We start from the raw sequence: 13,066 nt of genomic DNA on the forward strand, positions 1-13,066 counted from the left end.
ATATAGTTCATCTCCCTGTTTTTTAGAGTCACATAAATGGGGACATAGTGTAATTGATGAATATTCTACTATAGGTAGGGAAGAAAAAACATATATGAGACATCAGGGTGTTGTTTTTTTGTTTGTATATGGTTTGTTCACTGGGGGTTTTTAAATATTTCAAGTACTTCTCTTTCACATCACTGTGCCATTATTAACAGTATGATAAGCTACTACTTCAATAATACCCAGTCCAAAAAATTCAGATATACAGAATCAAGTTCCTTAAGCCATGCTATTTTTGTCAGAAATAATAAACTTGGGTATATTACATCTTGACTTTTCAACCACTAATGTTATTCATCATCTTTTCCTGTTTTCCTTCAAAAACACGAAGAAGACAATAGTAAAGTTTTCTAGTGAAAGTAGTTTCTGATCTAAGTGTCTGAGCCTAACCAGAACCTAGGGTTCTGATGTGGAATACACTACAGCACAAAATATTTAATTTTGCAATGGGCTAAATTTGTTGTTTGGATTATGCCACAAAGTATCTTCAATGGTTCAAATATGCATATGAGATCCCTGTCCTGAAAAGTTTACAATTTAAAGTATAATGGAAGACTGTTGCAAATATGCACATGCAGTGTTTTCTAGTAGCTTGATTTTACACTTGTTTAGGAACTGACATATATAATAGCTACGTTTCATTTATCTGGAATGATTCACGTGGATTTAAATGCTCTCCTGTTAAGTCGGCCATTTCAGCATCACAAATTTATACTGGTGTACAAGAGAGGACAACTGACTATCAAGAAAACTGAAATTGATTACCCTTCTATCATTTTCCAGGACTAGTAAAGCCCACAAAATAAACTAGTTTAAAGCCAACTTATACAGCTGAGCTTTACCTTCAGATTTGATGTAGCACAAAGTAAAACAGCAGTGGCATTGTGTATGTGCCTAGTTCTTTGGAAACAGAACTAGAGGGCAAACCAATGCAGTAAATCCATCTATGGGTTATGAGCCTTCTCATAGCACTTATAAAATTTCATTTAAGAGACTTATTGAAGCACTCATCCTAAGATGCTTGCAAAGGAATTTCCTTCTGAAATAGGAGTTTTCTTTTTACAGTTTATTTTAAAAAATGATCAGACTGTGAAAACTGAGAAGCTTATATTTAGACCTCCACAGAAAAGATTTGAGATTCACAAGGCAGAGATGTCAAAACTGAGATGGTGGATAAATTTTTACATATTATACTGCATGTTCAGCAGCTTTTTTTCTTCAATTGATAGAGTAATTAAAGTAGGTATGAACAAAAATTTATATATGGAACAACTGTAAATGTACAGTTTATTAATTTTTTTATAACATGTATCTTTAATTTTGCATTATCTCTACTGTATGTTAATGGTTACTTCTGCTACACTATAATTCTACATTCTTGCTGTAACTGTTTCCATTCAGGACTGAGCACTTAGATGGTAGGGTGACAATGACTGTATATGCTACAAGACCATTATTTTGCCAAGCAGAACAGAAATAGTAGGCATATTTGAGAAAATGTCAATCTGGCTGTTCATTTGTTCAGCAGAGATACATAACTCCTATAAACCATAGTCTTTGTTACTTTTCAATTAATATCAAAGAGCAGTTCAATCTGGGTTTTTGATATAAATAAATGCAGCCATCTACTACAGAATTTATTTTTTGTAACTTTAGAGACCACCTTCCTCCAAATATTCTGACCTGCAATTTAAGATACAAAGACTGTTTGCTTCTATTAAAAAAAAAAAAAAAGGATAACAAAGCATTTTCTCCAGAGGTTTCTCAGCTTAATCCTTGCAAGGTTGCTGTAGGGCCTATGTACAGAAGCATTAAGAATTGCTTTAAAATATGGATGCACTTTTAGTTTCCAACAACTGACAAAGACTTGATTCACTTCTGTTTTCTGCCTTACTGCCTCCCACGGCAGACCTGGCTTGGCACTGTTACCCTTGCCAGTGCAGTATTATCTGGCACTGGGGTTTGAGCTATCACTCTAACTTTGAACTGTGGTGAGTCAGGGTCATCCCTCCATAGTGTAATCACAGGCAATAGAGGCAAAAATACCAAATGAAGTGCAATAGGCACTGTTCAAATCATACAAGTATTACAGATGGGGTTTAATGTGCAATCAATGTAAAAATGCAATACTGAAAACACAAAGTTACAAGCTTGGTCAACTACATAAAGGTGAAAGCATCTTCAGAAGCATTTCCACACCACCCTCTAAATTAGATTATACAAGATTATTTAGTAATGCTTATGTATCATATTTCTCATGTATCATAAATTCGGAAGACATTTCTCCATGCTATTTTTTTTTTGAGACATTTAACTGAGTACTCAAAATGACACAAAGTTATTTTGTTAACTACACCAAAATAGCAAAATGTTTCTAATTTGGACACAGGAGAGTTGACCATATTGAGCTCTGAAAAACACCACTATTGGGTCATTTTGATCTAATCTAAACCCTCAGGAGTGTAATCATTTTTCCCCAGCACTCTTTCCCTCCCACACACAAATCAATTCCATGCCACCTGCTTTTCTTTTTCCTCTCATATCTCTTGCATAGCCTTGTATCCACCATTAGGTTTTCTAGACTGCTAAAAAAACACTCACTCATAAATTCCCTGGCAACAGCTGCTTCTCCTTCAGCACACAGCTCTCACAACTTATGTTTGTGGCAGGGATTGGTGTTTGGCTGCATATTACTCAGGTCAAAGCTTCCAAGAGGCTGAGCAATGGAGCCACTACCAGGATTCTGATAGTGCCTTTATCACAAGGTGGTTCCTTGTGATAAAATTCTTTCCTGGGAGCACAAAAAGATACTTCTGTTCAAGGAACAAGAAGTATCTCTTAACACTGATGGTTTAATGAACAGAGAAGTTATGATTTTTATTTTTCTTAATTTGTTTCTTTGTATTTTCACTTAGCCTTATATCACCTAACACATGTAAGGGTAAACTTTCCTTTGCTCCTTTACCAACTCAGCAGTTGCTGCTGTAAGAGGACTGGGGCTTGTTTTTTGTTTTTTTTTTTTTAATCTATATCTTCCTTGGCAAAATTACAACAGACACTGCAAAACTCTAACTTGAAAAGTAGCCTACTAAATGTATGTGTTTCATTGCTTGCCTCAAGGAAAACAGAAACACACCATATCACGTACAATCATAGCACAACTTTCCCACTTGCTTTCAAGCATTCCTCCTGAGTTTAGTTTAAAATTCAATACTCCATACCTCAAATAACACTAACATAAACCTTTCAAAACAGCTTATGGTTCAGCCATTAAGAAATCATTTGGATTCCCTTGAAAACACTCTTCTTCCATACAACTTTGGGACCTTTCATGAACTAAAGGTGAACAAGAGCTGTTTTAATCTTTACAGGTGGCTAATGGTTGTTAAAGGCAGTAAGGAATTGCCTGAGCACAACAATTGGACTAGTCATCCTGTTTTCCAAAGACTGTCTTCCTGAAATAGCAATCTGCAAAATGAATGTGCACATCACACTTACTGTAACAACTGAATAAGCTTTTCTTTTAAGCCACTTTGCTGGAATTTCAATGTGAAATACTAACGCCAACATTTGCTTGACAACTTAAATCTGTTTTTCAGCTGACATCTGCTTCTGAATCCTTGTTATCCTTGGTCATTTTTAACAAACATTATGACAAGTATCAGAAAGCATGGAGAAATTCTAAGCTATAAAATTACTGTTTATTCTGTTTTCCTGCATACAGATAGTCTAAGAGTACTGCTCATTTGCTTAATGTTTACTTTTCACTCAGGCTTGAATACAGTAATTCTTGCTTTCTGCTAGCATGATCCTAGGAGAGACTGAAGACTCAAACCCAAAGAAGACACATAAATTGAAATTTAGTTAGGATTTAGATGACCAATTCCAAAATTGCAATTTCTAGTGCTTCTACTAAATACTTGCATTGGTCTGGGACTGCTTTACTTCATGGGCTCTTCAAGGTTTTTGCACTAACACCCCTAAGGTACCTAGAAGTCTGATGATGCATTAACGTTGAAGCACCTTATAAATCTCAACCAAGTTGAAAAACTGGACCATTTCTTATGTTAGCCGCCACAGAACAGTAACTCCTTTTTTTCTCACCAAAGGACCTTGATTTGGTAGAGGTTCCTAGGCCACGCTTCCTAAACTGGGCTGTACAAAAATTTCATTGGTAGCTGCTTCTTTCTATTCTACACCAAGATGGCTAGGTGTAGCCACTGTATATATAATTTTCTTCCCACTTCTCCATGCTCTTCATACAGTAGCTCAATGAACACTGGGCCAAGGTATGGGAAGCTACAAGGAGAGTGAGGGAGGGATATTAAAAATAATAGCATTCTCCTCCAAAATTGCTCAAATTCCCAGGCCCCAATCTTCTTTTTTTAACAATGCTCTGGGACACACAGAAAAAAAAAATCATTAATACAAAAAGTAAAAAAGAAGTTTGGTTCTCTGAAAAGCAGAAAAAAACTTCTACTACATAATACACACAGGCCCTAAGCATATTAGAAAGATAGAAGAGTGCCTGGGCACTCTATGTCTCTCCAGGCAAGCAGTACAGAATAGTTCACATCCACACCAGCAAACTTTCCTCTGCTTTTGAGCAGGCTGGCTGCAGGCAAAGTGCCTGTTGGAAAAGGCACTTGGAACAAGCTAACTCATGAACTGAGCTTGGAAACCATTTGATGGTTGTCCAATGAGCAGAACTGTACTCACAAAACAACACTGCAGATTAATCCTCTTCTGAAACAATTTAAGGCACTGTTTAATGTTCTAGATATCTCGCCATGTAGTATCTGAAATGGAACTGAAACTGTGAACACTTTGACTTGCTCTTCCTCAACTTCCCATATAAGACTAACGGTTAGGCAGTGGCTACTGTCATCTTAAATCACATATCACAAAAAACTTCCTTAAATACTCTTTTCCAGATGACCCTGGACTACTTGGGAGAAACACTTGCTGATCTTCAGACCGACTTTTTTTTTGTCAAGAATAGTTTTTGAATAAATATATTTCTCTGTTCTAGAAGTTACAATCTTTATCATAAATTTTTCACAATACAAATAATTCAGAAGAACTAGTGAAATTTTCAAAGGCCTATCAAAAAGTTTGGAAACCAAATACAGATCTAAGTCACTTACACCTGTTATAACCTGAAGTTACTGAAGCAAGGAAAAATAAACTCACCCTCTGGAAGCTCTTAGCCTAAAGCATATACCAGTAGAACACAGTAATTTGAATACCAAGTTAGTTCTTTTGAACTGTTATCTTTAAATTTACTTTCATTATGTTAAAAACAGACCAACCCTGGTATCCCAGTTCACATGAAATGGAGTGTCTTATCAAATTAACAGAAACAACCCCAAAGGCCCAAAAGCTTTATGGACTCCAAGTACAACTGGCTGTCAAAGAGACTTGTGTTTCCCCAAGAATACATTGCTTATCAAAATTAGACTGAAGTACTTAAGTTTGCTAAGCAGTTCTGAAAAAATTGTTCACTGCCATTTTGTCATATCAATACACTTTGTTTCTTTTGACTATTTATTTCTAGAGAATTAAGTATCCTCCTAATTATTAGTGTTGCTTGGGCAATAGAATAAAAAAATATTAAAATGGCTTACTCAAAACTTCACTTTATAGGAAATGTTCTATTATAAAGTGTTATTCTTTTTTTTTTTTTTACATAACAACCAAATAATTAGTAACTATTCTCTTCACACAACAAATTTATGGAAGTGTAGTTTTTTAGACTTTGTGTACAAATTTGGCACTACTTACATTTCAAGATCAAGATCAGTGATAACCATATACCCAAGAAAAAAACTAGAAAGCAATAGAGGTTCTGGGCCTTAAGTTCTTTAGAAATCACTCTCTGCTGCTTTCAGTTATGAAGAATATTAGATTTTAAGTGGTACATACCCATAGGATTTTCTTTCTGTGCTGGTAACTCCAGGTCGCTGGAAACTGACGTTTCACCAACACTAAATTTTGACAATTCTGTCCCAAGATATGTAACCTGTAAAAAGAAATCTAGATGGATAACTGATTGTTTTAATTAGTATTTTTGGGTTGGTTTTTTTTCTGATAGGTGTAGAAACTTCACTTTTCTATAAAACTGAGTTTGTAAACCTGCACTTGTAAACCTAATCTGCATCTGTCAAGATCAAGGAGAAATTATGCTAATTTGAATTCTAATTGAAAAAAAACCCAAGCATAATACAGCCCATCTGTAATGCCCTTTAAACTCTGCCAGTATTTTTGCAACAGTCATGCATGACACCCTGATATTTCAGTAAGTTTGTTCCTTTTTATTCAACTACCTTTTAGCTTTTTCTATCAGTCTTAATCATCTTTAAAGCAACTCTTTCAAATCCCTTTTAACTTACAGTGTGGGCATTCCATGTTCTTTCAACATTCATGATGAGTTCATCACTATACAACTATGTAGCTACAGCACTTTCTTTGCTGCTCATTCATTAAAAGTGAGACGATATTTAAAATTCAGGGTTGTACCCTCTTTTGCTTTAATAACAGTAAGGAGATTAGATTAGTGAAACCTGTTACAGCCATTCATTATTGCTAACTTTGAGAATCAAATCAGGCCTACCTTATTCCATGCATACTTCCATGTCACAGAAATATCACTTCCTAGTAGATCTTTAACCCACTGAACTGGATTCTGTAGTATTTGTCCTTTACTGGTTCTGATCTTGCCATTCTTCAAGAGTGTAGCTTTATGACTAAATTCCTAAAAAATAATAAGAAATAATTTCAATTAATAAATTAACAAATATAAGATCTTTGAAACATGAAAAATGCCAAAGAACAACATAGCTGAAAAGTTGCAGCTAATTCTGTTTTTCTCTGGAAAAAAGTTAAGTAATCTAATGCCTCTATCAAAAACTGTACAAAATAAAGATGATTTATTCCACCAGAATAACAATCTTTAGCCTATCAGAGGACAAATCTCCCTATGTGTGTTTGTCAGAACTGTATTTGTATTTTAGTTCCTCTTACACATAACAAGGCTTTGAATAAATTAATGTGCATCAGTGAACTCAGGCAGTTACACAAGGCAAATCTGTGCAACAAGAAACTGCTATACGAGGTACATATATGTCAGAGTGAAGTTTCAGCAACCAGTCAAACATAAAACATATTTGCACAAAAATTTCACTTATATCAAGGGATATGACTTACATGTTTTAGGAGGAAGCTAACAGCCTTACCTTCTGCAAAATTAAGTACAAACAAACTTACTGTTAATGCCTCTTTCATAATGTTAATATGGCCCAGTTCTGCAAACATTTACACCTCTCCATAAGCACAAGTTATAGCTGTTTATAGCTGAGTAAGTCATGGTTTTGTCATATTGGCCTCCGTTGACTAACACAGCTAAGTAATGCAACGATTAACTCTTGATCAACTCTGTCAGAACTTAGTAAGGTCACTTATCATTCCTAAGGTTAAACAATCCAAGTAAGAGAGTGACGCACCAGAAAATACTGAACCATGTCCTACCATATCCACTGGCTTGGGGTTGCTTTAAGAATTAAACAGAGACAATTAACCCAAATATTTCAATGAGCACTCAACCGAGTTCCTAAGTTCAGAGTTTCACAACCTAGGTTTACAGTATTCAACAATTGCATTCTCCCTGCCCAAAGCTAACCCTAAGTAAGGACTATGCACCAGCTGTATGTTGTCATCAAATACATCTCTATAATGATAAAGAAGGGAAATTTACTGATCATATCTTTGCAATGCAACAGACACTGGCTTCTAAATTTCGATTTCCATAGCACCATCTTCCAAGACATAAGTGAGTGTCATTTTCATTCTAGTAAAGATCACTGACTTCTCTACATGCCAAACACTAGTACCTGCAGCACTGGGTTATAATTCCTTAGGATCTATGTGTACCAAGCTGCTATCACACACAACTGTCTTGAAAAATTACAGTAGGAATACTGAATTTTTCATCCTTCCACTTAGTCATCTTGCAGTTCAAACAAATATTACATGTTCTTGAAAAAGAAGCACGTCCCCACACCTATCATATGGCGTGATATACAGCCTTGTGACTTACACTACCCTATGATCAAGAATACAAGACCACACAAAATGGCAGCTCTCAGCAGAAAACCATTCCTGAGATTATAGGTGTAGGAAAAGGAGTTCTTTCTACATTAATTAAATTGGTGAGTTGGCTGAAAAGAACTTTACATATTTTGTCAATATGCTGCCCTGGAAATTAACTAGCTGTGTTGGTTTTGCACAGACTGGTTTATTGTAGCAGAGGGCGGCCACAGAGGTGGCTTCTGTGAGAAGCTGCCAGAAGCTTCCTCCATGTCTGGCAGAACCAATCCCTGGTGGCTCTGAGGATGGACATGCAGCTGGCCAAGCCTGGACCAATTAGAGATGTTGTTAATGCCCCTGTTTATGACATATTTAAGAAGAAAATCAAAACAAAATGGACAGAGTTCTTCCTTGCCAGAGAAGAGGAGGAGGTAAGAACGTGTGAAGGAAACAACATGGAGACTCCAAGGTCAGTGGAGAAGGAGGGGCAGGAGGTGCTCCAGGCACTGGAGCTGAGATTCCTCTGCAGGCCATGGTGCAGACCATGGTGCAGACCATGGTGAAGCAGCTGTGCCCCTGCAGCCCATGGGGATCCATGGGGGATGCAGAGATTCACCAGCTGCCCATGCTGGAGCAGGTGGATGCCTGGAGGAGTCTGTGGTCCAGTGGGAGACTCTATGGAGAGAGAGGGCCCTGCTTCCAGGCTGGAGCAGCCTTGTCCTTGGAGGACTGCACCCCGTGGAAGAGTGACCACGCTGCAGCAGTTTTGGGAGGACTGCCTGCCCATGGGAGGGACTCAGGTTGCAGCAGTCTGGGAGGACTGCTGCTCATCAGACTGGAATGGAGAAGTTCACTGAGAACTGTGTCCTGTGGGAGGGACCACATGACTAGCAGAAGGACTCCTCTCCCTGAGCAACAGAAGAAAACCTTGAGTGATGAACTGACCAAAATTCCCACCAAAATTCAGTCTCCCTGTACTGTCAATAGGAAGCAAGTGGGGGTTGGGGAAAAAAGGTGTTTTTTAAGGGCTTATTTTTACTTCTCATTATCCTCCTCTGATTTTGTTAGCAATAAATTCTCTTTGTACATCTAAGCTGAGCCTGTTTTGCCCTTGGAGTGGTCCTTATTTCAACTCATGAAGCCTTCACTGAATTTTTCTCTCTCCTTTGCCCAGCTGTGGCAGGAGAGGGCAAGTGAGTGACTTTTGTGGATGTCTGGCATTTGGCCAGTGTCAAATCATGACACTAGCTCACATCTTAGAATTCAGTCAATGATTCCCTCATATGCTCAATACTAAGCCAGGTCCCTAGTAGCTGTTGTGAAAATCTGCTCTTTATTTGGAGGGACGGGAAATGCTTTTGTATTAAAAAAGAGAGGTTTCTTTTTTTTTTTAAATATGGTTCATACCATACTGTATGCTTACAGAATCAGCAAGCATGTAAGCAAGGAATTTTGCATGTGTTCATGCCTATCACAGCACTACAAAATCCAAATGTCACATTTTTTATTTGAGGGACTTGACAGTTGTTTCCAAGAATTACATTAAGTCATAACAACAATCACATTCCTGCTCCTTCCAGTATGAAAATCATGTAGATTTTCAAGAAAATCAATGTAGATCAGCCAAAGATTCCACTCTGGTTCTAGCAATAAGAAATATTAGCAAACTGGTAACGCAAAGTTAAACACAAATTTTACTTATGCAATATTCTGGGTCTTAAAATTATGGGCTGACAGAAGACTTCATCCATATAATTTTCCTTTTAAACTCATGAACAGTTATCTATAACCAATGAATAAAAATACTCACTAGTCAGTGCTGAAGAAGCAGATGAAACCATGAGAACTGCTTTTTCCTGTTTTAGTGTGGGGGGCATTTTTATTATCCGCTAATATTAATATTATTACTAATATAATTTCTCAACAATTACCTGCAGTTTGAATTCTAAAACATTTTCTCCGGGCTTTATTCTTCCCAATTCAAGCAGATCTATCAACTGATTTTTTTTCTTACTCTTCCATCCATATCTCACTTGGTTTTTTTCCCATTCCTGATTACCATAACTCTGTGAAGATTTCTCACTGATATTTGCTGGAGAGTCTGTATTTGAGGAAATATTAGTAAGCATCAGGTTGGCATTAAATGAATTCTCACTACTCTGAAAGACCATTTGCTGCAAAGTATTAGAGAAGCTCTTGGTAGACGCTAATAAAGTTTCTTGCTGCGGCTGCTGTTGCTGCTGGAAAGCTTCTTTCTTATTCACATATCTGTGCAGATCCTCATGTGAAAGAACCTGCTTGCAGTGACGGGTTGTCTGATAGACTTTCTTACCGACAACAGTGCTTTGGGGTTCTACAATATTTAATGTGTTGGTCATTGAAGTGAGATTTAAAGACCTGTTTCTTTGTCCTACAATTGCTACACAATCAATGTCTTCTGGCTGTGAGCACTTTATTTTAGCAGTGGAAATAGTAGGTTCTGAAGACAATGTCATCACTTCTGCAGCATTAGTCAGCTTTGACATGTTGTCAAAGGCATATTCTCTTACTCTGTTTCCAGATGCCAAAGCATGATCAGAAGCCTCCTTGCTTCTAATTGCTTCTTTATTTGCTCCTGTTTCATCCAAGCAGATGTGTGGATGCTGGATGCATTCCTGAGCTGAAAATCTATTTTCTAAAGAGACATGTGCTTCTACTCTGTTTCCATTAGGCCTGCTGGCACCAAGCCCCATACTAAATGTTACTGTATTAGGACACATTATTTCATTAGCAGTTAAACTTTGAATTGTATCACTTCCATGAAATGAGATTTGCTTCTCTGATGATGAATTGAACATTTTCTTTGTTTTTCTGTAATTTTTTAATTTCTGCACTAATTTTTCCTGGTTTTGGGCAACAGTCAACAAGCTCTTTTGACTAGAAGCAAGGTTAACTAATTGTTCCCTTAGTGCACCTTTTTTAAATGATTCCACTGAGGCCCTATAAAAAATAAAAAATAAAGACATTGTAGTTACTATAGATACAAAATTAAAACAGTTAATAGACATAACAAAGAACAAGAATACGTTTCAACATTTAAAATCTGCCAACATTTAAAATTTGAACAATATTTTTATCATGTATGAAGTTTAATGTTAAAATTCCAGGTTTATGAACAATGAAGTGCAGAATCCCAAGAATTAAGATGCAGGTGGGAATCCCATAGAATTAGAATGTTAATCATCAAAACTTCGGAAATAGTCTTGCCTATACCACTCCTTAATTCACAGAATTTATACTTCTATACCACCTTTAATTCAAAGAACCAAAACTATGCCTGTAGTATATCACCAACTGCTCTGTTATTACCACAAATCATAGTAGCACATTGAATCCCATGTCCCAGAAGTCTACTTTGGAGTCTTTTAAAATGAGTTCAGGATGAGCTCCTGAAGGATGATACTATAAGGATTTTTTTATGGCATACACAACAAAACATTTCATAAAGCTACCAATGTAATAATGCCACATGACCTTTAAGAGGACAGTACAGTTTAGGATGTTGCCTGTGTAATCTGGGAATGCTGTACCTTCATCAGACCCTCCTCCCAGACTGAGCCTCCCTCCTATGAGACCCCTTCCCTGGGGCACTTTACCTCCTCTCTGCTGGAAGGGAATTCTTTATTTACCCCACTTTCTTTGGTACAAGAGCCATCAACTCAGCATAACACTATTTTCTCCTAATTCTTCTTCATGAGACAAGTGGCATAACTATGACTCAAGCACCATTTTGGGAAGATAGAGAAGTAACCCAAGTTGTGGGAAATGGAACTACATGCTTTTAAGGCCACCCACTGCAGAGATGCCATGGCAGGTAACACCATACCAGTCTCAAAAGAGACTGTTGAAGGGATCAGAACAAAGGTACACTAAGACTAGACGTCTCAGAACAAGGACAGAAAAAACACAGCTTGACAGTATTGTTGTCTGTACTGCGATACTGCTTGGTATATCATGTGCTTGGAATACCCGTACCATCAACATATTAGCATATAGTCAATCATTGAGTAATCCATGACAACTGTGGGCCTTTACACAGGGCAGTGAGGCTCCCACACACTTTTCTAGCAGTTTTTGCTCTGGGAAGTTTTATTGCTTTATTGCTATACAAGTACAGAAGATGCAACTGAAGAGGCAAAGAGAATGTGACTAAAATGACAAAGTAACTTACAGTCACTAACAAATATAATATTTCTTTTTTGTTAATTTTTCTCAGGTAAAAGATATATCTTAGTACCTTAGTAGAAAAGATGCTAGCACCTATATCTAAGTACAGAAAAGGAACAATATAAGTAGTATCTCTCTCTGGGCCAACTAACTGAACAACTGGAAGATAGAAAATGTGATGATGCCTCCTGATCTTCTATGGCTTGTGTGACAAAAGTTATAAGCCAATTCATTAAAAATAAGATGTTGACTATAAAAATAATAAAAAGCAAATATAATGTGATTTGGAATACAGCTCATTACTAATGATAGATGGCTGTTATATTAGCTGCAGGATATCTGCAATACCCAGAAACATTTATTACGTCACTCTGGAGCACAGACTCAATCTCAATACTAGAAAACAGAGAAGTTTGTGTAGCTATTAATTTTACCATCCTTGTTTCTTAACTCAGTCACTATTTTGCCCACAAGGATGATTTGGAACTCCAACTCCTCATAAAATCCTTTTTAAAAAAATTATCTGTGTAATATGTGTATCTTACATTTTATATCTGGCAAAATGGCTTGTGACAGAAATATTTCAGTCTCTTTGCTCAACCACCCTTTATATTTTGCCATGGGATTATCTGAAAGTTTTATGCTGCTGCTTTTACATGACCAACCAAATCCTGCCCACAAAAGCAAGAAGCATCCTCATCAGCTGGCCTAGAAGCATCTGTTGAATAGG

The 13,066-nt window shown here is 36.9% G+C and overlaps 1 protein-coding gene across 1 annotated transcript in view; it reads right to left on the reverse strand.

Moving 5' to 3' along the window:
- Positions 1-13,066, reverse strand: part of ANKRD31 (ankyrin repeat domain 31) — a 64,421-nt gene that overhangs the window by 8,531 nt on the left and 42,824 nt on the right. The window contains exons 22-24 of the mRNA XM_066569350.1: positions 10,062-11,109; positions 6,659-6,799; positions 5,971-6,067 (exon numbers count right to left, since the gene is read on the reverse strand). Coding sequence (XP_066425447.1) covers positions 5,971-6,067; positions 6,659-6,799; positions 10,062-11,109 — 1,286 coding nt within the window. The remainder of the gene's footprint in view (positions 1-5,970; positions 6,068-6,658; positions 6,800-10,061; positions 11,110-13,066) is intronic.

The sequence above is a fragment of the Molothrus aeneus genome, chromosome Z (genome assembly GCF_037042795.1).
Source record: "Molothrus aeneus isolate 106 chromosome Z, BPBGC_Maene_1.0, whole genome shotgun sequence".
Classification (NCBI taxonomy): domain Eukaryota; kingdom Metazoa; phylum Chordata; class Aves; order Passeriformes; family Icteridae; genus Molothrus; species Molothrus aeneus.